Below are 27513 nucleotides of genomic sequence, written 5' to 3' on the forward strand. Positions count from 1 at the left end.
TCCTGAATGATGAGCGTTGTTCTAATCGGATTCAACCCTATATTAAAGTTAATTGCAATCCACCATGAAATCTCAATGTAAATATGAGATATTAATCAGATATTGATTGATTTTTAAACAAGACTAACGGAATCCCAAATCGTGAACCATTGTCGATATTTTTTGGAAAACACAAAAAGCAAGAAACTCTACATTCTGCACTGTGTTACTACATAGTAATTGTGAACTTTTCGGCTCCCGGTATAAACCATTTGATCGATAATCAAATTCTAATTACAGCAATTATTTTGAAGAATAACCACATGACATAAAATATTACGATTTTGAATTATTCTTTATTCTTTTAGGCCCGTAGGGCCCGTAGCTTCGAAGTAGTTTTGTACAGTTCTCACGTTTTCCTGTGAACGTCCAAAAATTCCTGTTTGTTAGGAATTCCTTTATGATACATAATTGGTTTTTAGTTAACAAAAACTAAGGAGATGGTCTTACTTGACGTTTGATTGATTCTCCAATGATCATGATCATTTGAGTAATTTGAATCAATAAATACAAGCTCAGCGTAGTAAATTATTCACTATTTTCTCAGATTTTGTCGTGATGAGAATATAAAGTTTCAAGTTACATGGTGTTGGAAGACTTTAGTCACTTCCATTCATAGAATTGTATAATTAATATGATGTACTTTCAGTTCATAGCTTTCTATGCTATGGAATTCTGAGAATTATTATAATAGGCTACTGCAAGATAGAAATAGTTGATCATTGTTCCATTCCAGGAACTATAGGTATGTTTGTTCTGGAATATGATGATGTTTGAATCAATGATTGTCTGCTGTTTCAATTGCTATAGACAAAATAAAAACTGCACACGACTATAATAAGCAATTGTGTCAATGTACATTTTCTATAGTAGTTTATTTTATCCAGTGATTCGCTTCAAAACATCCTAGAATAAAAAGGAATAGTGCCTCGATCCGGGCCCCCTAGCGCACCGTGCCAGGGGGTATAGAGGTTCTATATCCCCCCCATATGAGGGCCATGCAATAGACACTTAAATCTCAGTGAAGTATACAATTCTCATTGCTCCAAAGTTACATAAGACAAGAGTGATGGATCCAATTGAAAATATATTTATGTATGATTTCTCAACCACTCATCTCATTTTTATTCTTACCACACATGATAATGCTATCAGGAGCTGTGTTGCTACGTGAAAAGAAGCATGAAGAATAAGGAGATCCAGTGGAAGGGAGCAGAGTAACTAATTTAGCACCATAGACTTATTCCTTCCAGAGCGAAAACGTTTTTTCAGACTTGGACACGCTTTTATTAGGTGTTTAAGGAGAAAGTCACATCATTCCAGAGTGCAATTCAGTTCATGGCTGACTTTTGAAAGGAATGGTGATTATGCATGGATATAAATGTGATTTGTCCATGTAAAAAGTAGTAAAACAAATCTAGTTTATGTATTATCCACCACTAGCATGTTGAACTTCCATTTTCTCCAAAAGAGCTGAAATAAAATTACTTCCTAGCAATCTCTTGAATAGCTACAACCATAGAGGGGATATATTACACTGGTTCCCTAACCGTATTTTTGCTACATGCTAGTGAAGGTATTATTACAACTACAACATTATTACAGAGACAACTGATACTCTTAGGCTATATATTCTCTATGATATTATTATCTCTGGCATTAAAGAAAACTTGATCCTTGTTTGTTACGTTACTAGTTTGAAGGAGGATTTCTGCCAAATTAAATTACTCAATGACTGGAGCACAAAATATCCTATGTCAGTGATGTGATTACGGTGAAACCTCGACTATTCAGACCTATATAATTCGTAGTTGAAGTTCGGTGCCTTGAAAAACCTCTATAATTCGTATTAAGCAATGTATTCCGGTCCCCTCGATAATTCGTAGTAAAATCGAGCGCTGGCTCATCTTGTACCTCTATAATCCGTACTTTCGACTGTGGGAACTCTCTATAATTCGTAGTTTCTATTATTTCATACATCATGGAAGAAGAAAATAATAAAATTGCAGTGTTCTATGCTATCACTAACTGATTCTCCACTTCTCCAGTCATCAATAACAATCATCAGTCATCAATTAGTAGGCCTATTATTAGGCTAGAAATTATCAAAATTATAACTTATTTAAGAAGTGAATGAGAATCTTAAAAATAAGTTGATTGAATTTTGAACATTTTGCACTTACAATTTTGTCAATATCTTTTGAAAATTTTCAAATTTTCTTTGCGATAAAACGTTGAGTTTGTTACTCTGCGTGCAACAATGTGCTTTGTGTAATATGGAAACACTCATTCCGCTATAAAGTATAGCCGTATTAAACATTTCGACACTGTATTAAGAATCTATTATATTCGAAAAGTTGAAACATACATGCAAACCCATCAAGTACATTGAACAACATTGAACCAACATACAGATCGTTAATAGTGCTTTGAATTTCTTGAATTCAATTTAAATTACTGACAATTTCTTTAATAAATGAACAAGAATAGTTCATATCTACCTGGAAAGTCGATATGCATGAAGAGTCTCCAATAGTTTGTTCTGTCAATTTGACCGGTCACCTGAGTAAAAAAAGCTCAATATTACTTCGTGCTAGACAAACTCACATGTAATATTCTATTATCATCACGTATCAAAATCTTGGTGCAGAAGCTACTCGTACTATCTTTTGTATAGTTGGTTCAAGTTGTTCGTCATATAAATGTTCATCTTATAGAACCAAAGAAGTTGAATTATCATTATAAATTCACACAATTAATTGAAATATATTATTCTAATAGAGCAGTTCATCTACGCACAATTTTTATTATACATTTAATTATCCAATCTTTAATTGACTAAATTGAGAGATGAACACATATCACAAATCGAGTCTCTCACTCACTCTCTCTCTCTCTCTCATATCATATACAGTTCAATAATTATTTTCTTAGTCTATATTTTGTAAATTCATCTATAATTTTCCTGTATTGTAAGCTATTGAATATAAGTGTATAAGCCAGTATTGTAATCTACATGGATAAAGTACTCAATCAATCAATCAAGCTCTCTCTCTCTCTCTCTCTCTCTCTCTCTTTCAAATATTCAAAACTTTTATGGCTCAAATGATATAATAAATGGAATGTTAATTACAGCATTGACATAAATGGAGTGGATTGGGCAATCCGGTATTGCTATTAACTTCGATTTAAAAATGAAATTGAAATTTGGGTACCTTGATTGTTTTGAATAGCAATAATACTCTCACCTATGAGCAAGAAAGTAGAATCACTCAGATCAACCACCAAATAATACACTTCTTGATTAATATGATAATATACTTTTATTATAAGCCGCTCAAAACAAGTTTGGCATCACCAAATCGAGTTATTGAAAATGAGTAGAATTCTTGTCATACTCTCTATTGCCTATTGAGTTGAGGTATGTTTGGATTATGTTAAGGATTTGATGGATGAAAAAGTAAATATTCACATTGTTGAAGGTTGAATGGCATCGAAGCAGTGTTCTAGATCATCCTATGAGGACTATCGTAATATTATTAAAGAGTCATTCTTTAAAATCTAATTCATTGCTTGTCTCGATATTGAAAAACATTGAATTTCTGCCTACAATGACATATCTTGAGCCTTGCGTTACACATTCAAGTCTCTTCAATAGCAAGAGTAATTTATCAAAGTATTTACAGGCTGGAGAATCATTATATAAATTTTTCCGCGAAGCAACAATGCGGCTATGGAAAGAGCTCGGAAAACGCAAGCATTTCTAAATCAGTTATCAACTCTTCACAATCAATACAATACAATTATCCAAGATAATCCAATCCAGTATAAGGACATCCAATGATTCTTTAAGCATAACAATTTTTGAAATTCATCAACAAAAAGTATACGCTATGTAAACAATCTATTCAAATATACAGAGTTTCAAAAGTGTAATATGTTTTATCTTCACTGAACTTTGTAATATTGTTACTCTATGTACACTCAGGGCCAAATAAGGTCCACTGGTGCTAGGACATAGAAGCTAGAAACTATTTAACATGGAGTAGTTTAAGTAGCTCGTTATGGCAATGATTTTACAGTAGAAATTGTTGAGGGGAAAACTGAGAATATTCTTTGGATACTTCCAATAATAGTGTCATTTTATGTATTCCACTCATTCATAATCAAAAATCTAGGAGACAGCATACAGGATATACTATCGCTATTAATCGTACGGTACATGATAAGTGAAAGGGATGAAAACAAACTGAACTGACCTGAAGAGCGTAAGCTGGGCTGATGTGTGTTGTTGATCCTTCTACACGTCGATGTTATCTGAGAGCTGAATCTTCAATGCAAGGAACAGAGAACGGCTTGAATATCGACCCCGCCTCCTCGACTGCGATTGGTTAACCGGTAGACCAATGGGAGGGCCGCGCGCCCCCTTGCTTCATGATATTAAGCTCCCTGCTTGATTTAATCTGGAGCCTGCCCAACCAGAGCGAGAGAGAGACAGAACGAAGGTGTGGAAGATAAACTAAATTGAGGTAGGTGGGTGGCAACACGAAGATTATCGTCATTAGAGCTGGTGGAAATCTGTTGTGAATGAAGAGAGAAAAGGAGCGTCGACGTGAAAGAGTGAGAAACAAAGTTCTCTGATGACAAAGGGTTGAAGAGTGCTTGGCTTGAGCAAGAGCGGACGATACGGTGCTTTACCATTTATTATGATTGTTGATGAAATTGTTTTTCAAGGCCGACAGCAATCAGTAACCCTCTTTTTATCTCATTCTCTCTCACTTTATTTTTCATCCCCTTCTCTCCCCCAGAAACACTTCCGATTCATCCTCTTTGCCAGTTTTGCTTCAACCTAAAAAACGCTTCTAACCACCACTCATTACCATTTTAGCTTCTGTATATCCGGCATTCTCATCGTCATCATCATCCTCTTGAAACTAGCATCTCAGTATAATTATGATTGCTCACTCGTCTTCCACCACTCCACCAACAATTTCTACTTGATAAAAAAACTCTCGACCAATCAAAAACATTCTGACTCTTTTAATTTTTTTCTGTTTGTTTACTTCCACCATGCCATTAGTAAAAGATAATTATTTTCTTATACTTAATTTTTACAAACATCATAATCGTATTTATTATCTTAGCTTCATAGAAATTTTTAAAATGTATTCTTGAATAAATACAATGCAATGTTTGGGATAAGGCTTAAGCTGCGTTTACGCACCAAAGTTATTATTAACAAAATGTTAATAACTTCATCCTTATAGATTATATTGGATTGAACGGAACTTGACAAACACATACAATGTTCATCATGTGTATGATAAGTTATGTTCAATCTAATTGACCGAAGCGAAGCTGAGGTCTTAGTTTCGACTCGATCGGCTTTTGTCTGTTTGTTTGTTTGTTTGTACCGCAGTTACAGTCGCAGTTATTGTGCGATTTGGATGAAATTTGGTATGCAAGTTCTTTGACACAAGGCGCAGAAACGTATGTGTAACGATTTTTGGTAAGACCTCCGGTTTTTTGTAATATTTGAAAAACCATAAACTAACCTCAAAAGTTACTTTTTCGTATCTTTAAAGATACAGCAATTCATGTTCCTACTTTTTCGATTTCTTATAATTGATTATTAGACAAGTTGTAATATATGTTTACATTGTGAATATGGAGACGATATAAAGGTACCTTCCTGATAAGTCCAGTGTCCCTGCAAACAGTGTCTCTTGCACTTTCAATGGAGGAAATAATAGATGACATGGCTAAATCTCCACAATATGCTGTACTTACTGTACTGGCCCTTCTCATTAGATTGAAAGTTGTATTCATGAGCGAGGTCTACTGTTCGCAGAACTACTAGTAGAATCTATAAGTTATTAAAATTTTGTTAATAAGAAGAAAAAAGATTCTTGAATACCGGGTGCTTCAAAAAAATGTATACACACTTTGAACTTTCATAGAAAATTTATTTACCGTTCTACAAAGTTAAATTTCAGGAAAATAGAAAGCTGAAAGTCCAATGTAAATGAAAAATAAATAACAAATGTTAATACTGTTCAAATTGGTGACCTGCAGCATCAATACAATTCTGAGTACGAGTCACCACTGATTCTGTACATCGTATCAAAACGTCCAAAGAGATTTTTCCACACACTGCTTGAATCTCATTCCAAAGAATGTCTAGGTTACGTGGTTTACGTTTGTACACCTCATCTTTTACTGTGCCCCACAAGAAGAAATCCAGTGGTGTAAGGTCTGGAGAGCGTGCTGGAAACTCGATTGGCCCCCTGCGTCCTATCCACTGGCCTGGCAAATTTTGTTCCAGGGTAAGCTTGTACGTCCCTGTGATAGTGCGGCGGAGCACCATCTTGTTGAAAATAAAAAAACTACAAATTCCAACTAACAATATAACATAAAGGGACGATTATGCTGCCACCTGGCGAAGAAATATAACATTATCCTTGTAGAGTGGTGGAACTACGATTGTTTAAAGTGTGTATACACTTATGAATTATGTTATATTTCTTCGCCAGGTGACAGCATAATCGTCCCTCTATGTTATATTGTTATATGTTATATTTTTTGAAGCACCCGTATAATGTGAAATTATCTCCCTAGTAGAGACAGTATTGTAAATGAGAATGTATCCATTTTGAGAGCAAAGGTAATAGAAGTAATCCATAGAGCTTTCAATAGAATATCTGCAGTACTTTTAGCGAGTTCTCCAGCCTGGGGGCTCACTAGTAGATATGAAGTTATTCTTATAGAACCAGGTACAGTAGTTGAACAGAAACGAATACCAAGGAGAGGTTCGAAGCTTTGAATGATGGCTTGAACTCAGGAAATATGATGTCATTCAAAATACTCTTTCAAGTTATCAACCCCATGGAGTTTCAATGAACGAACTGATCTATATGCAGAAGACAATTCAATTACATATTGAATTAACTAATTAAAATATTAATATTATTTTAGAATACTAACACCACAAAAATTAAAAAATATGAGTATAAAAATCAAACCCACAAAAATTCACACTTGAAATAAAATTGAGAACTGGATCAAGACCGAAAATATTGTAGGCCTACTAGAAATATTTCAATTCCAAGCATTCTTTCCTGCTACTCTCCTGCTACGAAAGACTCTTCGTCTTTCCTACCTAGAAGTAATCTCTCAAAATTGAATTTCAAGAAAACGTTATTCTTAACTGTTTATGTTATCCATAATTCTGCATTCCATAATTTCTTGTTGTTACTTTTTCAAAGTTTTAGAGATGATATTTTGTCAAATTACCTCATCCATCACGTTTTTCATTGCACATTTTTGAATAAGTCTATGATAAATACACAGAATCTCGAATATTTCAAAAATACTCGTAGCTAGCACACAAACTTAGTTTTTCTGGCAACGCCAATATTATCATCATTCAAGTGGAGCTTTTATAATTTCGATTGTAATTTTTTCCATGTATGAAACTGAATTTTGTTTCCAGGTATGTTAATGTTGTTGGTTGGTATAACAATAAAGTTGATTTGAGTTTTTGAGTTTCATGCATAAACTATTAGTATCTATTTCTCTTACGAAATGCAATTTCAATATACTTTAAATTTTTAAACTTCTTGCAAATACCCATCGAACCCATATCCTCCTGCTTCTGGAATGCAATGAATATTCCAGGAAAATTAAAATATTTTTCGAGGTCATAATAGTGACCTTAAAACAGAAATAGAGAGGCTGTATATAAGTGAATCAAAAAGTAATACAAATGATATGTCTATTTAAATTTCACTATTCCGAGATTCTTGTGAAAAATGGAGAGATGCTAGCATGATAACTCTCAAAACATACGAGAAACTTGAGACTCAAAAGAGATCTATCATCTAACGAAACTCAATTTTCGAATTTCACAGCTTCTTGAGCAATATTGACACGAACAAGAAAGCTCCTATTGTGAATCAGCAGAGAACTCTGGTTTGTTTATTGTGGGTGAATCCATAAGGGAGTGTTTGGTCAGTTAAGCTACCCAATAAAATGAATCAGTAACCTCACAGGTCACCAAAATTAAAAAATATGAGTATGAAAATTAAACCTACAAAATTCACAATTGAAATAAAATCTAGAACTGGACCAAGACCGAAAATATTGTAGGTGTACTAGAAATATTTCAATTCCAAGCATTCTTTCCTGCTACTATTACTCTTCGTTTTTTCTACCTAAAAGTTATCTCTCAAACTGAATTTCAATAAAATATGTTATCCTTAACTGCATTCCATAATTTCTTGTTGTTCCTTTTTCAAAGCTTTAGAGATGATTTATTTGTCAAATTATCACATCGATCACGATTTTCATTGCATATTTCTGCTAAATTTTTGAATAAGTCTATGATAAATACACAGAATCCTGAATATTTTCTAAATACTCGTTGCTAGCACAAGAACTTAGTTTTTCTGGCAACGCCAATATTATCATCATTCAAGTGGAGCTTTTATAATTTCGATTGTGAATTTCACCATGTATGAAACTGAATTTTGTTTCCAGGTATGTTAATGTTGTTGGTTGGTATAACAATAAAGTTGATTTGAGTTTTTGAGTTTCATGCATAAACTATTAGTATCTATTTCTCTTATGAAATGCAATTTCAATACCCATCGAACCCATATCCTCCTGCTTCTGGAATGCAATGAATATTCCAGGAGAATTAAAGCATTTTTCGAGGTCATAGTGACCATAAAACAGGGAACAGAGAGGTTTTTTATAAGTGAATCAAAAAGTTATACAAATGATATGTCTATTTAAATTTCACTATTCGAGATTCTTGTGAAAAATGGAGAGATGCTAGCATGATAACTCTCAAAACATACGAGAAACTTGAGACTCAAAAGAGATCTATCATCTAACGAAACTCAATTTTCGAATTTCACAGCTTCTTGAGCAATATTGACACGAACAAGAAAGCTCCTATTGTGAATCAGCAGAGAACTCTGGTTTGTTTATTGTGGGTGAATCCATAAGGGAGTGTTTGGTCAGTTAAGCTACCCAATAAAATGAATCAGTAACCTCACAGGTCACCAAAATTAAAAAATATGAGTATGAAAATTAAACCTACAAAAATTCACAATTGAAATAAAATCTAGAACTGGACCAAGACCGAAAATATTGTAGGTGTACTAGAAATATTTCAATTCCAAGCATTCTTTCCTGCTACTATTACTCTTCGTTTTTTCTACCTAAAAGTTATCTCTCAAACTGAATTTCAATAAAATATGTTATCCTTAACTGCATTCCATAATTTCTTGTTGTTCCTTTTTCAAAGCTTTAGAGATGATTTATTTGTCAAATTATCACATCGATCACGATTTTCATTGCATATTTCTGCTAAATTTTTGAATAAGTCTATGATAAATACACAGAATCCTGAATATTTTCTAAATACTCGTTGCTAGCACAAGAACTTAGTTTTTCTGGCAACGCCAATATTATCATCATTCAAGTGGAGCTTTTATAATTTCGATTGTGAATTTCACCATGTATGAAACTGAATTTTGTTTCCAGGTATGTTAATGTTGTTGGTTGGTATAACAATAAAGTTGATTTGAGTTTTTGAGTTTCATGCATAAACTATTAGTATCTATTTCTCTTATGAAATGCAATTTCAATACCCATCGAACCCATATCCTCCTGCTTCTGGAATGCAATGAATATTCCAGGAGAATTAAAGCATTTTTCGAGGTCATAGTGACCATAAAACAGGGAACAGAGAGGTTTTTTATAAGTGAATCAAAAAGTTATACAAATGATATGTCTATTTTAATTCTACTATTCCGAGATTCTTGTGAAAAATTGAGAAATGCTAGCTAATACATGTTGACTCTCAAAACATAAGAGAAACTTGAGACTCAAATCATCTCACGAAACTCAATTTTCGAATTTCACAGCTTCTTGAGCAATGTTGACACGAACAAGCAAGTTTCTATTGTGATTCAGCAGAGAACTCTGGTTTGTTTATTGTGGGTGAATCCATAAGGGAGTGTTTGGTCAGTTAAGCTACCCAATAAAATGAATCAGTAACCTCGCAGGTCACCAAAATTAAAAAATATGAGTATGAAAATTAAACCTACAAAAATTCACAATTGAAATAAAATCTAGAACTGGACCAAGACCGAAAATATTGTAGGTGTACTAGAAATATTTCAATTCCAAGCATTCTTTCCTGCTACTATTACTCTTCGTCTTTTTTTCTACCTAAAAGTTATCTCTCAAACTGAATTTCAATAAAATATGTTATCCTTAACTGCATTCCATAATTTCTTGTTGTTACTTTTTCAAAGTTTTAGAGATGATTTATTTGTCAAATTACCACATCGATCACGATTTTCATTGCATATCCTTGCTAAATTTTTGAATATATCTATGATAAATACACAGAATCCTGAATATTTTCTTAATACTCGTTGCTAGCACAAGAACTTAGTTTTTCTGGCAACGCCAATATTATCATCATTCAAGTGGAGCTTTTATAATTTCGATTGTGAATTTCACCATGTATGAAACTGAATTTTGTTTCCAGGTATGTTAATGTTGTTGGTTGGTATAACAATAAAGTTGATTTGAGTTTTTGAGTTTCATGCATAAACTATTAGTATCTATTTCTCTTATGAAATGCAATTTCAATACTTTAAATTTTCAAACTTCTTGCAAATACCCATCGAACCCATATCCTCCTGCTTCTGGAATGCAATGAATATTCCAGGAGAATTAAAGCATTTTTCGAGGTCATAGTGACCATAAAACAGGGAACAGAGAGGTTTTTTATAAGTGAAACAAAAAGTTATACAAATGATATGTCTATTTAAATTCTACTATTCCGAGATTCTTGTGAAAAATTGAGAAATGCTAGCTAATACATGTTAACTCTCAAAACATAAGAGAAACTTGAGACTCAAATCATCTCACGAAACTCAATTTTCGAATTTCACAGCTTCTTGAGCAATGTTGACACGAACAAGCAAGTTTCTATTGTGATTCAGCAGAGAACTCTGGTTTGTTTATTGTGGGTGATTTCACAAAGAAGCTTTGGTCAGTTGAATTACCCAATAAAATGAATCAGTGACCTCACAGGACATTCTATCCAGATCTGCTATTATAATAATCTGTCTATTGGTTGTGTAAATAAATAATGCTTGTAGTTCCATTGTACGTTATGTGAGAATGTTGTGACACTTTTGTCATGTTGAATCAGGGGTGCTTAGGGACTGCTCTGAATAGCCCAACATAGCCGAAGACCACTGTGAGCGAAATAAACAGTGATTCATCTCTTTTCCAGACGTTGTAACTTATATTTCATTCCACCTATCTCTCTCTAAACAGCAATCTTCTCCCTTTCCCCACTCATTCTTGTAGCTTTTCTCCTACCCTGAACACCTCTTTCATTTACTCGTACAACATTGTGTTGGTACAGAGGGCTGAAGAAAGATGATCTCTCCACCCTCCAAAACGATACCTGTGAACATAACTGAATGGAGCCACTAGTGGGCGGTCTCACCTAATAGTATCCTTTTCAGCTGTGAAACGATCGCTAAATCGATCCATTCATCGAGAACGTTTCGCAAATTCATGTTATTAAACATTCTTCGGCCGTTTCTCGACTTTTGATCAACGATCAACCAGGTGTCTGCTTTGAATTCCAGGGTTTTGAATTGAATTCCATATCAAAATTGATATTAACATCACAAAAAAGCGATTGAAAAAAATCCAATTATGCTGAGCAGTTTTGTAAGATAAAAATAAATTGTTGTGAATGATAATTTTGACATAATACTTTCAAATGCAGTTCCAAAGATATTTCTTAGAATCATTCAGGAATTCATATATTATGCTAGAGTACATATTATATTATGAGAAAGATGAAGTAATTCGTTGTGACACATTTAGTTCAAGTTCAAGAATGTAGTGAAGTTTGCCAGTCGTAGCTTTGTTAGACTCCACAAGCACAATATTTGACTAGGCAACGGTATAGACACATCTTGGTGTTTTGGAATAATTTATACTAAATCATCGTGAATGAAGCCGTACTAGAATAATAAATTAATTATTAATTCATTAGCATTTGAATAATTGCAATATTTCAGTAATTAATTTTATACCTTACCATTACTGTTCAATTGATGAATCAATCAGAAATGAAACAATTGTGAATTTTTTTCCTAAAAACTTAAAATTGGATGGAATAAGTAAACGAAATTATGTTCAATATGACGTGCATTCTGCAATGATCTTGGGTAGCTTACATTGCACAGTAGCCTATAAGTTATTGTAAACGAATTGCTGAAGCGTGACACACCTTGAATGCAATTTCACAGCTCCGATTAGATCCAAAATGAGGGTTTCAAAACTCAAAGCTCGTATTCTATTAGAGTTAAGAATATTCAAAATAGTCCAAAAGTATGCATTTTATTTATTTATTTATTTATTCAACTTTCAACGGTACAACACCAATTTTACAAGAAAAATAACATAGGAAAACAGATACAAGCAAAAAATATATAAATAATATTGGAAAATCATCTATGTAGATAGTATAAACAAAATACAAAAATAAAATACATAATGAAACACAGTTAACATTATTATATCGATTCTACATTCTACTAGTGATTGGAAGAGAAAATTATTCACCAAATATCATAACATTGTTGGGAGTTAGTTGAATTGAAGGAGCAGTTTTAGGAGAGGTTGATTGTGTTTATAGCAGACAAGTTATGGGGTATAGTGTAGACCTCCCGCGCATGGTAATGGGGTGGTGTTTTTCAAATTTATTATTCAACTACAGAATAAGAAAAAGAGGCGTTCTATCATCAGCTCCCCTGGAAGATAGTCAGTCATCAGGAGGTAGGCGCTTTAAGGGGATTAGTGGTACGTTAATAATGCAGAGCCACTGCAATGGTGGATGGAAGGGGGTTGGTGAAAATATTAATCATGATAATAGTCGTGATAATATGTAAGCCGAAGCCCATTAGGCAAGTTTCGTAGCTAAACAGTATCTAAGCTCTCTCCTCTACTGCTCTCTCTTTTTCCCTCATCACCAGCTCAACTTCTCTTCTCCTTCTATTTTTCTGTCCCGTCCTTACAACCATTTTCCTTGGTCCTCTTCGTCGTTGATCCATTACAACTCATTAACTATAGAGCCAATGACTTGGCCGTTTGCTGTGCCCTAATATTGCGGTCTTTTATTGTCGCACTCTATTAGGGCCAGTTCAGATTTCTTCTATTCATTCTCTAATGGGAAATAAAATTAGCATATCGTTTGGCTGGGGTTTTCATTGTCAAATCTAATCGGACGAGGTTTGAATGAGCTGAAACAAGAAAATGAACTGGAAACAAATGTTGGAGTGGAATTTATGATCAGTAATTGTTTGGAAACTGGATTTGCTTAAGTGAAGATCAGATTTAACATCGTAGTGATGCTGGGGAGAAACATGGAGAGACCACGACAGCTAGAATAATAGAGCTGCTTTAATAATGCAACATATTATAAAGCTGATTGAAGAATGATTTGATCTATTCTATTGTTTCAGATTAATTGAAAGAATAATACGTTTATGTTGTCAATACATTACTAGTAGTTCTTTGAACAGTAGACCATACGCATCTCATTCACAAGAATCTGATGTCACCTGTTCTAGTTGATTCTGTTGATTCAGTTGAATCACAATTCACAGTAAAATCATAATTTACTCTTAAAAACTGTTATTTGTTTTCTCCAAGATCAAAAACTCACTCTATGTTAATAAACTCAGTTCATGTTTGAATTTGTATCCCATATAATAATTTATCCAGTTCCGTGATAATCTTTCCATCTGATGAAAATATTTCTCAACCATTTTAAAATTAATTTTTTTCAATCAAGAATATTATGATTTCTTCAGCATTATTTACTCATTCAACTTTTACGGATATTGTAGTATGATTATTTTGGAGCTTCCGATATCCTCGACATTATTAGAATTACAGACGATTCCATGAAAATCGACATATTTTTGCCGCCATCCTGTTTTTTTCATGATGACGAACATTTTTGAGATTGCCATCATGAATAATCTCTTTCTAAACATCATTACAAAGAGATTGATACCATTCCCAAGTCTGTACCTTCAAGGAGTCACGAGTTACACGGTTTTCTATAAAATGTTGGGATTGGCATCTGGTGGAAAAAGCGTGTTTTCCGCTGCAAACAGTACTTTTCTCTTTTTTCCGATCACGCTCCAACCGTTGAATATGAACTTACAGCCTCCAACCAGATGTCATTTAAAAGCTTTGGTAATATTCTGAAACACTTTACCAATACATTAATCACAGGGTTATAGGGTGGAAAGTGAAATATTGTCCCCGAAATTGTATCTCAAGTTTTTAAGTTGAATAAATTACGAAAAGAGTGGTCGAAATGAGACGATTCTCTCGAACATCATAATGGTTTGGTTAATTCTAAACACTTTGGTGATAAAACCAATCCGATATCTCTCACAATAACCGAATAGCAAGCGATATAAAAATTTATGTCAATAATGACCGCCATCTTGAATTTTTCAATGTTGTCGAATATTTTCATTGTTTCCATCATCAATATTCTTATTCGGCTTGTTGTAACGGAGAAATTGAGACCATTGCAAGTCTCTATCTTAAATTAGTTATGAAATATCGATTCTATAGTTCCTGCTTGTGACCTCATGCGTATGGAAAAACGCACCAGGAATCATGCAGGGTTTTCTTTGGATGGCGTTGTTGAACTCATTTTTTGACGTAGAGCGCATGAAGATATATATCGTTTCAAAGTTGAAAAAACACTCTAAATTTCATAGATTTCAAATTTCTCTGTATCTCTTGCACGAAAAAAGTTATAACGGAATGAAATTTGAAAAAAATGTTTTTCATCCAAGAAAAACGGTTTAATATCTTGAACGTTTATTGGAATACAAGCGATATAGCAAAACCCTGAAAATTTTGGCGGCCATCTTGTTTCCGAGGTGTTTGCCTGTGATTTCGACTTATCATTATCACGTTCCTTATTATGGTAGACCTAACGAAGAAATTGAGACATCTTCCAGGGCTCTTTACCCAATGACCAAGGAATGACATTTGCGCCCGGACTAGGCAGCCTTTTCAAAAATTCGCCAATAATATGTCACTCCCTCCCTATTCGGTGGTTAAAGTTCATTACACTGGTAGTTCTGTGAACAGTAGACCTCGCGCAGTTATAAGCCTCCTCTTAAACTGTCCATCAGAGTAAATCCTGTCTGTATGCCGTATCGGCGAGATATCGGTGTGAAAACGGCTAATGGCTGTTGGGGTTGGTGTATCGAAAATGCAAACATCAATAATGCTAATCTTCTTCAAGACATACTGGCAACATGTCAGCCCGAGTTCAAAGCAGAGAAAGGTCGTTAAAATGTTATTTTAGTTATTAATTGCATGCGTTTTTGCATGCAATTAATAGTTCATTTAATAGTGCATAAAAATTGCATTCAATGAGGCACAATTAATATTCCACACAACAGCTATTTTTCAATAATAAGTTACTTACATCGAGATATTGAATTGCATGCGTCATTACATGCGATTTATAGTCCATTTTTAATCGACAGCTGATTTATGATGAATAATTCTATAGTCTGATTTTTTCTCTAATATTGGCTTGGCGTATGAATGAGGCTCCTTTTCCTTTTATTTTATCCTGGAAATGCAAAATTTCAAAAACCTTGTACGAACAATTTAAAAAGGATCATACGTGTCAAATTTCATGAAAATCTATTACCGCGTTTCGCCGTAAATGCGGAACATGATAAATATGTACATAAAAATATGAAAACATATAAACATAAAGAGAAATGCTAAACCGTCGACTTAAATCTATATATTAATAATAATTAATATATAATAATTATATATTAATAATAATTAATAATTATTACAGTATATACATTATTGATATATATTTTAGTAATATATATATCATAGAGTGGTATTGACAACATCAACGTCTTATTCTTTCAATTATGTAGAGATACCACAACATCTCTTACCATACAATCAAATTATTGTTTCAGATTAGTTGATGCTTGATAATCGCTTAATGTGAATGAAAATTATTCTTGATTGTGGAATAATCTTTGGCTTCCAAACTCGGAGCTTTTAGAAGTTGATTGAAGATCACAAAGGTCTGCCAAGCTTCATTGATCGTGAGTTACGCTCATGCTTGGAGATCATACTGCTATTGCTCCCAGTAAAATATTTCAAAATTAAAAGATCACTCTATTCTCCAAATAAAAAATATAGGCTACTAGATTTGAGATTTGAATAATTTGATGTGGAAATAAAGAAAAAAATATCTTTGTTCACCTAAACGCAATCAAGAAGTAATGTATTTTTATCTATTATCTCGGATTTAGATTTTATGTAAACTATTCCCCCCCATCCCTTGCTATTAGTTGAATCAATCGGAATCCATGTCTGAAATTACATACTTCTTCCACTTTGAATTGAATCAGGTTTATCTATGAAATATTTCTTTGCTTAGCTTATCAATAAAGTGAATAACTTACAAGTTTTACATATTTTGTAGTTTGTCGCTTTGTACAGAGAAGCATTTTGTTGGCCACAACACAAATGAGAAGTATCATAGCAATACGTGATTTTTGTCTAATTCCTTTTGGAAAATGGCATCTATTCAGAGTCACGACCATCCTCCTTCATGCAATCAATGAGAACTGATCCAGCCCATTTATAGGAAACCAAAAATTGTTTCCTGAGACTGTTCTTTTCGAATGGCAGCCTTTTCACAAATTCGCCAATCATTTTATGTCACTCCCTCTATTCGGTGGTTGAAGTTCATTACAGTTGAATGTTCCACATGATCATTCGTGATTTCGTGTTAGGTAAATATAATGATTGTAATAGAAGTTGAAGTATTGATCTTCACAGTACAATTCATAGAATAATCATCTTTTAAACGTACCTCAATGCATCGACCAAGACCAAGACCAAGACCACGACGAAGACCAAGACCAAGACCAAGACTAAGACCAAGACCACGACCACGACCAAGACCAAGACCAAGACCACGACCAAGACCAAGACCAAGACCAAGACCAGCACTGGTCTGGAACAGCACGACCACAAACTCGACCAAGACCAAGGCCATTAACATTTTGTTAATAACTTTGGTGTAAACTCAGCTTTACTGGTTCCAGTCTATCCAGTTTTAAGATACGCAAAAAGGGTAAAATACTTTAAGAAAGACAATTTCTAAAAAAAAGATAGAAAGACACTTCCAACTTACATAATTCATTCTTCTGTGCCTCTGTTGTACATACATTATCACTGAATAACAATGTTATTTCTTCCCATTTTTGCTTCTTCATTATTCTATTGGCATAATCATCCGATGAAAAATCCCACAAAGTAGGTCTTTACCTCTAGTATAAGACGTTCGGTATCAAAGATTGATTCTATTGCCATTTTTACTCAATCGCACACACAACCACTCACAACTACTCCTGGTCGCAGACTGGCCATAGGCCAGTTTTTCCATAACAGCTGATGGAAGCCTGGCCGCAACGTCAAGCTGGTCTGGCAATTGGTCTGTGCGACCAGAGCCTACTGCTGTGGTCTTGCGTTTGTCGTATCTTGGTCTGACTAGTGCGCGTTGCTCCATATCATTTCAGGTTGTCCTGGCTGCAAGTTCTTGGTCGTGGTCTTGGTCTTGGCCGTGCTAGTGCGCGTTTTCCCTTATTATATAGATGGGCGATAAGAAACGGAACAGCTACAGTCGAGACAGCCACTCTTCTAATTTTGTCTTTGTCTCTCCTTCCAATTATAAATGACAAATTTGTTCGAATAAAAAATGTCTATCTAAAATTCATTTAGTTCAAATATATCCAATTCAGAACTCAGTTTCGTTCATGTTCTATTCAGTCTAATAATGAAAATTCCCTGTTATCCACTGCCATGCTTGCTATCCATATAACTGAAATTTGATCAGTATCACTGATATATTATTTATTGAGTGAGGCATAGCAAGAAACATATCTAACTAAAATAGAAATTCCCTTCTGGTCGCTGGAATATTTCCTCCCAAAATTCCATAATTTAATCTAGTGTAATATTTCTAGTAGCCCAAACTGACAACATCAAGTCCTTCTAAACTTGAGCTTGTGATGAATTCTCCAACTTATTTTGGAGAAGCTATTCATTTGAATTAGCTTCCCATACATTTTCAACATTTGAAAATATCTTGAACCTCCTCATTCTATGCACTCCATGTAAACGGAGAGCATAAGTTTATTATCCTTATTAGAAAATGAGCAAGTGGTGGAGGTGTCTGCTCAATCATTATTGAGAACACAAGAGTCGGAGCCTAAAAGTGGCTCGTTCATTACTAGATAAGGTAGAGCTCAAATGTGATACTTATAGAGCATTTGAAGATAAGTAAGTGGCGGGCGGAGGTGTGTGTTAAATTGAGAGCTTACAGAGCCGTGGTGGATGATGTTGTCAGGTTGAAGTGGCGCATGAATGAAAGCCGTGGGCTCAATCGCCAGCTAACATGTGCAAAGTATGTCCAGCGAAACATTATTTTCCGGAATAAGACAGCGTACAATATTACACCGACCGAACGGGGATTCAAACAGCGATATTTCAATTAGGCTCAATGATGTTGATGGACTATGAAGAGCGCTTGTCATTTAGCTGGTTTTCAGATGGAAATCACATATCAGCAGCTTACAGCGACAGGTCATTCGCATACATTTATCAGTACGTGTTAGGTGTTGCTGGTCTAATACAAACAAGCCACTGGCTTCCATATGCAACATGCGGTGGACGTTAACACGTTTATGCAGATATGATGGCAGCTGGCGACATTCAGTTAGTGGCAGTCATGTTGCAACAACCTATGAATCTAAATCGTGTTGTTACTTTATCAGCTGCCCACACCCTATGCCAGAAATTCGCTCCATCCTCAGTGTGATACATCAACCCGGATAGTTTGGATATTCAGCATCAGCAGCATCCTCACCATCTAGTTGACCCCATCATCGAATAAGCCCCATGTGGGCGTTTTGCATTAGCTCTATTCTGACAATGTCTGCTCTGATTGAGTGGTATACCTCGTATCAGGCTGAGTGGACAAGTCCGTGCTTGCCGGTGATTGACAAGTGGCGCGAACAAAGGTGTCAATCAGTTATCAAACGGTCATCTCTGCCCACTTAACCCGCTCTTCTCAATGGAAACTAACGCAATTCTCAGGTTGTGGTCGGCAACATGTCATCTCGCCGCACGTGACCAAAAATAACAACTGCTCAATTGTCTTGTTCTGCCCTGAACTGCTTCAGCGCACTCAGCCACTATTTTGAAATGTCATATTAGTTTTTCCATTGAGAAAAATAATGTACATGCCTCACTGATCCGGTTAATCTGGGTCTAGCCTCAACAACCCTCACATCACCCACGCACAAGTGTTCGAAATCCAAGTGGACATTACCACTGCAAAAATGACATTTTTGATAAAGACTTCCAGATCATTCCATGGCGCTGAAATTTCTAGCTCTTGAGTTGAAATAACATGTCCATATTCACATACTATGAATACGTCTATATCACGAAGTAATACTTTGAAGTTTTATTATTGAGCCATGATTTTATTGATGTTATCTCTCATTCAATTAACCTTGATTTGTTTTTCTTGAGACGGTTCTTTGACAGATGACTGGTCATTACATGAAAAGTCTCTTAACATTTATGATGAATTAATTTTCCATTTCACAGTATTGCTTCTAATTTCAAACTTTTGATGTTTCACAGCACTCGATGTTCTTTGTGTACTATTTCAAATATTTATTTTGATAGAAAAATCATAATTGAGAAAAATTTTAGAATAATTGCTTCCGCTGTACTTTGGCTAGATCTTATTGGTAACTCTAGCAAAGGAGAACTACTGAGATCCTTTCAAGAATATAGAACTGTTCACTGCATTAACTACATTATTTCATACCACAGAATCAACTGGAGCTACAGTAATGAGAGTTTCATATTTGAAGAGAACTCTGCCAAAAAATATTATTAATCCTATCCAATTGAAAATCTCACTCGCAAATCCTCTCAGACTGGATTGCACCAACCTACAACCATGATGCACTATCTCTCATAATCATATCATTGAATCATTCCTTCCTAGTATTGTGCTGAACTCTTATCAAGATCAATCAAGTTTGATTCAACCCAGCATTAGGCTTGTCACCTAAATTGAGACGTGACATGTTTTGATACATGATTACTGTATGGCTTGATGTGAGTCTGCAAGATGAGTCAATATCATATGGTCATATTATAATGTTCACACGTGCTAGCTTCCTCTCAACGTGAATTCTATATCATGATCTAATGATGATAGTTTTACTCATCTAGCAGATTCACGTTACGTTACGTCACGTCGCGTCGTGTCTCAATTTGAGACGATTCACCACATTAATTATGTGCCTTGACTTGTGAGTCCCTGGCCATAAGCCATAAGTCATATCGTATAATTTGAGGATGATGAGACAACATAAATACACCTCCAACCAAAGAACACAACAATATTCATGGAATAAATGAGAGATTTTATAAAAGTCAATCTTCGGGGAGCTTGGAAACATTCATACTGAATTTTAATTTTATTTAACGATATTACATGAATATTGTTGTTACATAGATCCTAATTCAAAATCCCACTCGATATTAAAGGACTTGGAAGTTTAAAAATGAGTGGAATTCCATCGACTTCATTGAAATACGATGACTAGTATCGAACGAATGTACCCTTATTGCAACTGTTATTATGCAGGAGTGGAGTTATCCACTCCAATTCAAATCATATTCGTTTTCAGGATGTCCAATTCATACAAAAAATGCAATATGTTCAATTGCTTATTAATGAAGGATTCAGGGAGAGTGGGTTAAATCCCTCAAACATATCCAGCACTATACTGCATCAGCTTAATGTCATCGCCCTATATTTTGAAAACATAGTTCGAATGTGGGAGTACTGGATACTGGATGATGTTGTGATAGAATTGAATTAATCCCTTTGCTAGTAGCATCAAGTGAAGAGATGGTTGATGGGGCTTTATCCGTTGCAAGTAGATCTGCTTCATGTCGTCCGCAACCCCGACGAGCGACGACCGGACGTCGTATGACAGCGCGACGTCGCTTTACCATTAGCGTGGACCGGTCACATCTCACGCACGCGCGCCTACCGCGTTTTAATAGCGCTCGCCGATAACAGGTCTGATTAATTCTCTCATATGCGCGCTATAGCCTTGTATTCCCAACGGCCAGCTTGTCTGTCATCTCAGCATTTATGAGTTGATCTGCTGGTGGACTGGTCCATTTATGTGCAACTAGGAAATGCATCTCAAGTGTTGCATCGCACATGAATGAGCTTCGCGCAGAAATGTGGATAAACATGCACTGAGCAGGGTGAGGGCCTCTAAGTCAATGATCAATCAACATCAAATCTAAGCTTCTATCAAATTCAGATGAATTAATTCTCCAGTTTTAAAAATAATGTATCTTTCATTATTCATGTATCAATTTGTGACTTGTTTCATCAACGTTTCAGGTAAAATCTAGTTTTACTTTCAAGTCAGACATTCTCTTCCAGAATGTTTACTGTTGAAACAAAGCACAAATCATGGAGGAAACTGATTGATCAAAGCCGTTCGCTCAGATGAGAAAATTATGATCTCTATACTCTATGCCAGTGGTCTTGCCTGAAGCTGATACCACCAATAACTGACGGTTGTTATAAGTTTTGAATCCACTTCCCCGTGATTCAGATCCACCAAATTAAAATTACTTCTTTGTCATTATTCATTCCATTATTCAAGCACAAGCCTATTGTTTGCTAGAGCTTGGGAAACAACGTTTCAAAAATTATTCAGGTGGTTGGATAAGGAATGTATTGATGTTGAATATTTAGAAAGTTGGAGTTCCAATTCCATAATACAATATGAATATTCTTATTTTATTACTATTGATGTGGAATGGAGCTATTCTTTCTCATTAATTCTCTCAAATTTGATTCCAATCAATACTTTCATGTCATCACAAATCTCTCTATATTCATCAATCAGCAATACACATTTTGAAATGGGAACACACTAACACCTACTGGATACTGGTTTTCAAGTGAATTATATTTTATAAATCATTGTAATTTGAGATCTCCACTTTGATTTTTTCACAATACAAAGGGTATACTCCGTCCTTTTCATAATATACATTTTCCAACATTCTGTAATTTCCATCGAAAGAAACATACCGTAGTCATCATTCTCATCAAAGTAATGATTTCCCTGCTTCATAATCATTCACCGATTCATTCAATAAATTATTGATCTTAATTTCTCCATATTTCAAAGATATTGCATAGAACATAATCATCCAGCAGCAGCTTCAAACAGTATTAATATCAGAAATATCCTTTATCTATTAAGAAAATTGAATAATTATTGGAAAATCAGCGCTGTAATATAAAAACTATAGATGGAAAAATCCAGCCTTCTGGCAATAGGGTGATGAATAAAACTGTAATCTCACTTGCATGTGGACTGTGGAGACCCCTAATCGTTAGTGAGTAATACCTATTACGAACTAATGTCATTCATATTACAACATCAATCGATTAAAAACGCTTGCAGATGTTTTTCAATGCGATCGAGGGTGAATAAATAATCAACCTCTATTAAAAGATCAGTTCCAACTACTACAATGCCCTGTTTTCTATACATGGATGTGATCGAGTGCAACATTGTAGTCCCGGTACCCCCCCCCCCACCACACCCATTTTGGCAAGTTGTTGGCCGCAATTGCTGGCGTCTGTCACTTGGATGGATACGCCACTTTGCAACCTACCCAAATGCCCGCTCTGTTTTTGACGGCGCGAAATCCAGACGAAATTTCTCGTCGACAAGGGAGAGCAATTAGTTCCGGCGTCCAACTACAGATGGCGTCGTTGCACTTTACTAAAAAGAGGGCGTGTCTGTCTCTAGACGACAATTTCGCTCCCCCAGTATTAATATTCCCTCCATCCATCTCCGTACAGTAATTAAATTTCAAAGCACTCGTTACTCCTCTCTCTTACAATTATTATTGTTACAACAAGGACAGTTGTTTGAGAACTGGTATTAGTCAGGAGAGAGAAAGAGAAAAAGAGAGACAAATACAATTATTGTCTTTGTCTCTCTGTCTCTCTCTCCTTACTAATATCAGTTCTCAAACAACTGTCCTCTACTATAACTCATATAAACAGTGCTGGTTATTAGTTATTGATAAACTGTTCAATTATACCTAGCTACCTAGTATTCAGTCTAATTAGTATTTTGCATGCAGTAACGAGGGTGCCAGTGCCAGTGCATACTAACAAATATGAATTTAAAGGCTGAGAGACATTTTTTGAGATTAAGTACATACCATCTCATGTATATTGGAGTTTCAGCCTATTATAAGCCCATACTTGTAGCTCGTACAATCGAAATTAGACAATGTTAACTTCTGCAAAATACTATATTTGATTTTATGACCAATCTGAAATACATGAAAAATATTCATGGGCAGTTAATTATGATGTTTCACATTTCTCCCCCTTTTCAAATCTCATTTCTAAGTGTTGGTTATTGATATTTCAATCAATTTTACAAACAATTTTTTTATCCAGTGCAGATTTTATATAGAATATTCACAAACATGTCGACCTGTATACATAGAACTGATATCCAGAAATATCTTGCATAAATTATGTCGATGTAGGATATCATCAACATCTTGAAGTGTCAAAATCTATTTAATACAACTTTTATTTTAATCAGTCATTCCTGTGTTCTGAATTTGGAAATTGGATTTCTCAACAAGCATCGGTTAGCAAAGAAGGTGGATCGAGTCGCCCTCTGATTAATGGTTAGGAATTAGAGCCGATTAGCGTTGGCTCTCGAGAACAGACAGATTAATTTGTTAAGTAATTTAGAAATTTCACAGTTAGAAGATAGAAGAAAGTGAAGCTGACAGTAGTCACTGAGTTAACTAACGTGGTGGGTGAAGAGGCGCTCTTGGCATCTGTTCGGCTGGTGTATTTACAGACATGTCACTACGTGTGAAGGGTGAGGAGGAAGGGAATAGGGGACGAATGTGTGAAGAAAAAAGTAATTAGTTCACGTTTAGTGGCGTCGGCTGAGTTGAAAAGGAGTCGACGACACGAATCGAAGGAATAGGAAAGGAAAAGGATGGAGGAGATTGAACGCTGAACACCCAATTAAGTGTCGTTCAAAGCAAGGGTAGCTGCAGTTTATAATTACCATGAAATATGACGTCATTCTTACAATATGACAAAATCACTTTCAGAAGCCGAAGGTGAGAAGAGAAATTTTGTTTGTGGGATGAATGAGTTAAATGTAACAACAGCTAGTAATTACTACAGTAATATCAATATTGTTGCAAAAAACTGAGACACCCTCAATATAGTCGTTCTACTTCCTACATAGTTTCTTAATGCATATTATTTCTTAACACCTTTTCCCGTACAGCTAACCTACTTATAGCATGCCAATAACTATTCATAGTTTCAGGTTCAAATAATTATATTGATAACTAGCTGGCCCGGCGAACTTCGTACCGCCAAATAGTACATAATACTGACAAACTTTAGCTGGATGCACACCTGAGGCGCGATGCGGCATTCTGTATCCAGGTGCTTCTTGCTTTTTGGTTTGAATGGAAGAACTCACACACACTGAATCGGGCATGGCGTGGAACTGTGTGATGAGGCAATTTCCATAAGATAGCACTTTGTATCACCAAGTCGTGCCTCCTCAGGTGTGCTTAGCCTTAGAAAAAAATGGCCGCCGTTTGTGGTGGTCTTATAGATATTCCAACTGAGAAGAAAATCACAAATCAGCTGTTAGCGTCTCAATTTGTCGAAATCTCAGTTCGTCTAGTTCCCGTTTCAAATAATATCAATGCCGGCCACCACCTACGGCGGCCATTTTTTTTTTTTTTTTTTTTTTTTTTTTTTTGAAGGCGCAGGTCTGGTATATATAGGAAGTCCTGCCTTGGCACTATATTTTCCATCTGATGCACTATATTTTATGAAAATTATCCAAAAATCAATATTTACATTTATATCTCAAAAAGGACTTCCTATGTGCTTAGTTAGTTGTGCAGCAGTTTGTATTTTTAGTTATAGTTGAATGCAGCTTGCTGGGAATTGAATGGTATATCTCCTTGCTGCTGATTTTCCCGTGCATATTCTAAATTTAAAGCATTTCGAGTTCTACGACCCAAGTTAGGACGTCGTTCGTACCGCGGCATCATTAAGAATATTATAATTTTGTGAATCAGTAGAAAGAAAATCGAAAAACAGATCTGTCGACGGCTGTTGGATGATGCAAATTATTATAACAGCTGATTTTTATTTCTGTGTGTGGCCAGCTCACAAATCTTTTCCCTTAGGGATTATATATGTGAACTTTGAAGGACCTTAGGAAAGAGTCCTGAAGTCGGATTATAAATTTGTTAAGACATAAACCTGGTCCTGAACATAACGAACACAAAAATAAAAAATTATCAAATTCGGTGCACAAATAAAAAAGTTATTGAATGTCAAAATTTGAGGCTCGATTTTTATTTATATAGATTTTATGTGAATCTCTCTATCAGGTTTACCCAAGTCACTTGAAAATCTGAGCCTCCAGACTTGATTACTGCCACTCAACAAGCACTCAGAAAATCTCATGTTGATGATGAAGAATTGAATTGAAAAGCAAGACATTTTCTTTCTGTAACACAATCCAAAAGTAGAAGAGTTAACTAAGTGAGAAGATTCAAGGGGGGCTCCCTCTCTGTACTCAAAATTATGAGCCAGTGTCTCAACGACTTCAACCCATTACCATTTGTCTATTACTATTTATCTTACCTATTAAACACTATATATATATATCCAACTACATAATGCTATTAATAATTATATAACTATAATAGTTACGAGTATGTGCCATGGTCTGGTGACACGGTGTCACATAAATTATCTTGTCAGAAGCAGGAGGCGTCAGTGTGTGTAGAAGCGCGCACTAGAAATGCGTTCCTGGGGTGTTCCGGCTTTTTCTGTCGATTGTCGGAATCTCTTTTGAGAAACGGCCAAAGCCGACTTAACGAGGTCGAAATTACTCGCGTCACATAATGAATGTCATCTAATAATGATATGCGGAGATTCACCGCATGTTGAATTGTGTGAAATACTCTCCCAAACCGCTTTGGAAATTTGGATGCTTGTAACGAAAAATATGTGAGATTTGTTCGTGATAAAATTCATCTCACTCTCCTTATTTGGTGGAAAAGGGATAGAGAATCACCACTCTCTTGAGATAGCGATAACCTTTTTCGGGTTAGATAGTTTATTTATTTATAAATAGATACATACAATATAATTCTCAATTATGAATCATTTGTTGATGGGTGATCCGATATCATGACTATATGACGAGTAACAATCTTTCAATAAAAACCATAATTTCTATCCATCTTGTAAGACCGAGAATTATTTGATATCAATATTATAGTGGGTAGTTCAAATGAGGTAAGAGTAGAATTTATCTCATCCTTATTGTTTGGTGGAAGAATTGTAGTGAATCACAACCCACTAGTAACCATAGTATTTACCTACTAGTAACTATTAACATACTAGGTACCACTAGAGAAAAGTGATAATGGTGATAACCTTCTTTCGAGTCAGACATGGTAGGTGTGCCCTTGAGTTATCACTATTTCAGGTGCTATGTTGTCACAAAGGTGCTATGAGGATTTCTTTCGAGTTCAATATTATTCATTTTATTTTAGCTATCTTCTGAAAAAAGTTGAATCATTGGTGTGGATGATTTTTTTTGTCAAGCAGTCTCAACTATGAAATGTAGTATCTACTATAAAAATAAATCAAATATTCTCAACATGAAAATTCCGATTAATATGTGATAGAAACTTTTTTCATTCAATCTCATAACAATCACATTCTGCTATCTGGAGTCTGGGATCAGGATTTGTTCATTATAATTAAGAGGAAGTCAAAAATGAGAAACAGTGCGCTTGTTGTTTTTTAATCTACTACTTTATAATACACTCTAAGTAAATCGTTCTTTCATCATTTTTTTCATGCACTTACTTTTTTTGTTTAAATAATATCAAAATTAATATTTCTTACTCATATCAAATTGATGCGATACTATGTACAAAAATTCACAGATTGATAAACGATTTTCTATACATTAGCCTACTAAACCTAAAGAGAACATAGGGGATTGATGATCTTGCAAGAGTTATAATGAAAAGTTTAAATAATAAACCTAGAAACTATTTCTTATTCGATCTGTTTCTTATTCAAAGAAAACTTGAGATGTGGAA

General features: G+C 34.9%; 1 protein-coding gene across 2 annotated transcripts in view; it reads right to left on the reverse strand.

The window, feature by feature from the left end:
• LOC111063839 (homeobox protein unplugged-like) overlaps positions 1–4405 on the reverse strand; it is a 47516-nt gene extending 43111 nt beyond the window's left edge. The window contains exons 1-2 of one of the 2 annotated variants that reach the window (XM_039426944.1): positions 4299–4377; positions 2541–2601 (exon numbers count right to left, since the gene is read on the reverse strand). In XM_039426944.1, coding sequence (XP_039282878.1) covers positions 2541–2559 — 19 coding nt within the window. In that variant the 5' untranslated portion in view covers positions 2560–2601; positions 4299–4377. Of the gene's footprint in view, positions 1–2540; positions 2602–4298 lie in introns of both variants that reach the window. The other variant, XM_039426945.1, reaches the window with a different exon arrangement.
• Between the last annotated feature and the right edge of the window lie 23108 nt (positions 4406–27513).

The sequence above is a fragment of the Nilaparvata lugens genome, chromosome 4 (genome assembly GCF_014356525.2).
Source record: "Nilaparvata lugens isolate BPH chromosome 4, ASM1435652v1, whole genome shotgun sequence".
NCBI classification, from domain to species: Eukaryota; Metazoa; Arthropoda; class Insecta; order Hemiptera; family Delphacidae; genus Nilaparvata; species Nilaparvata lugens.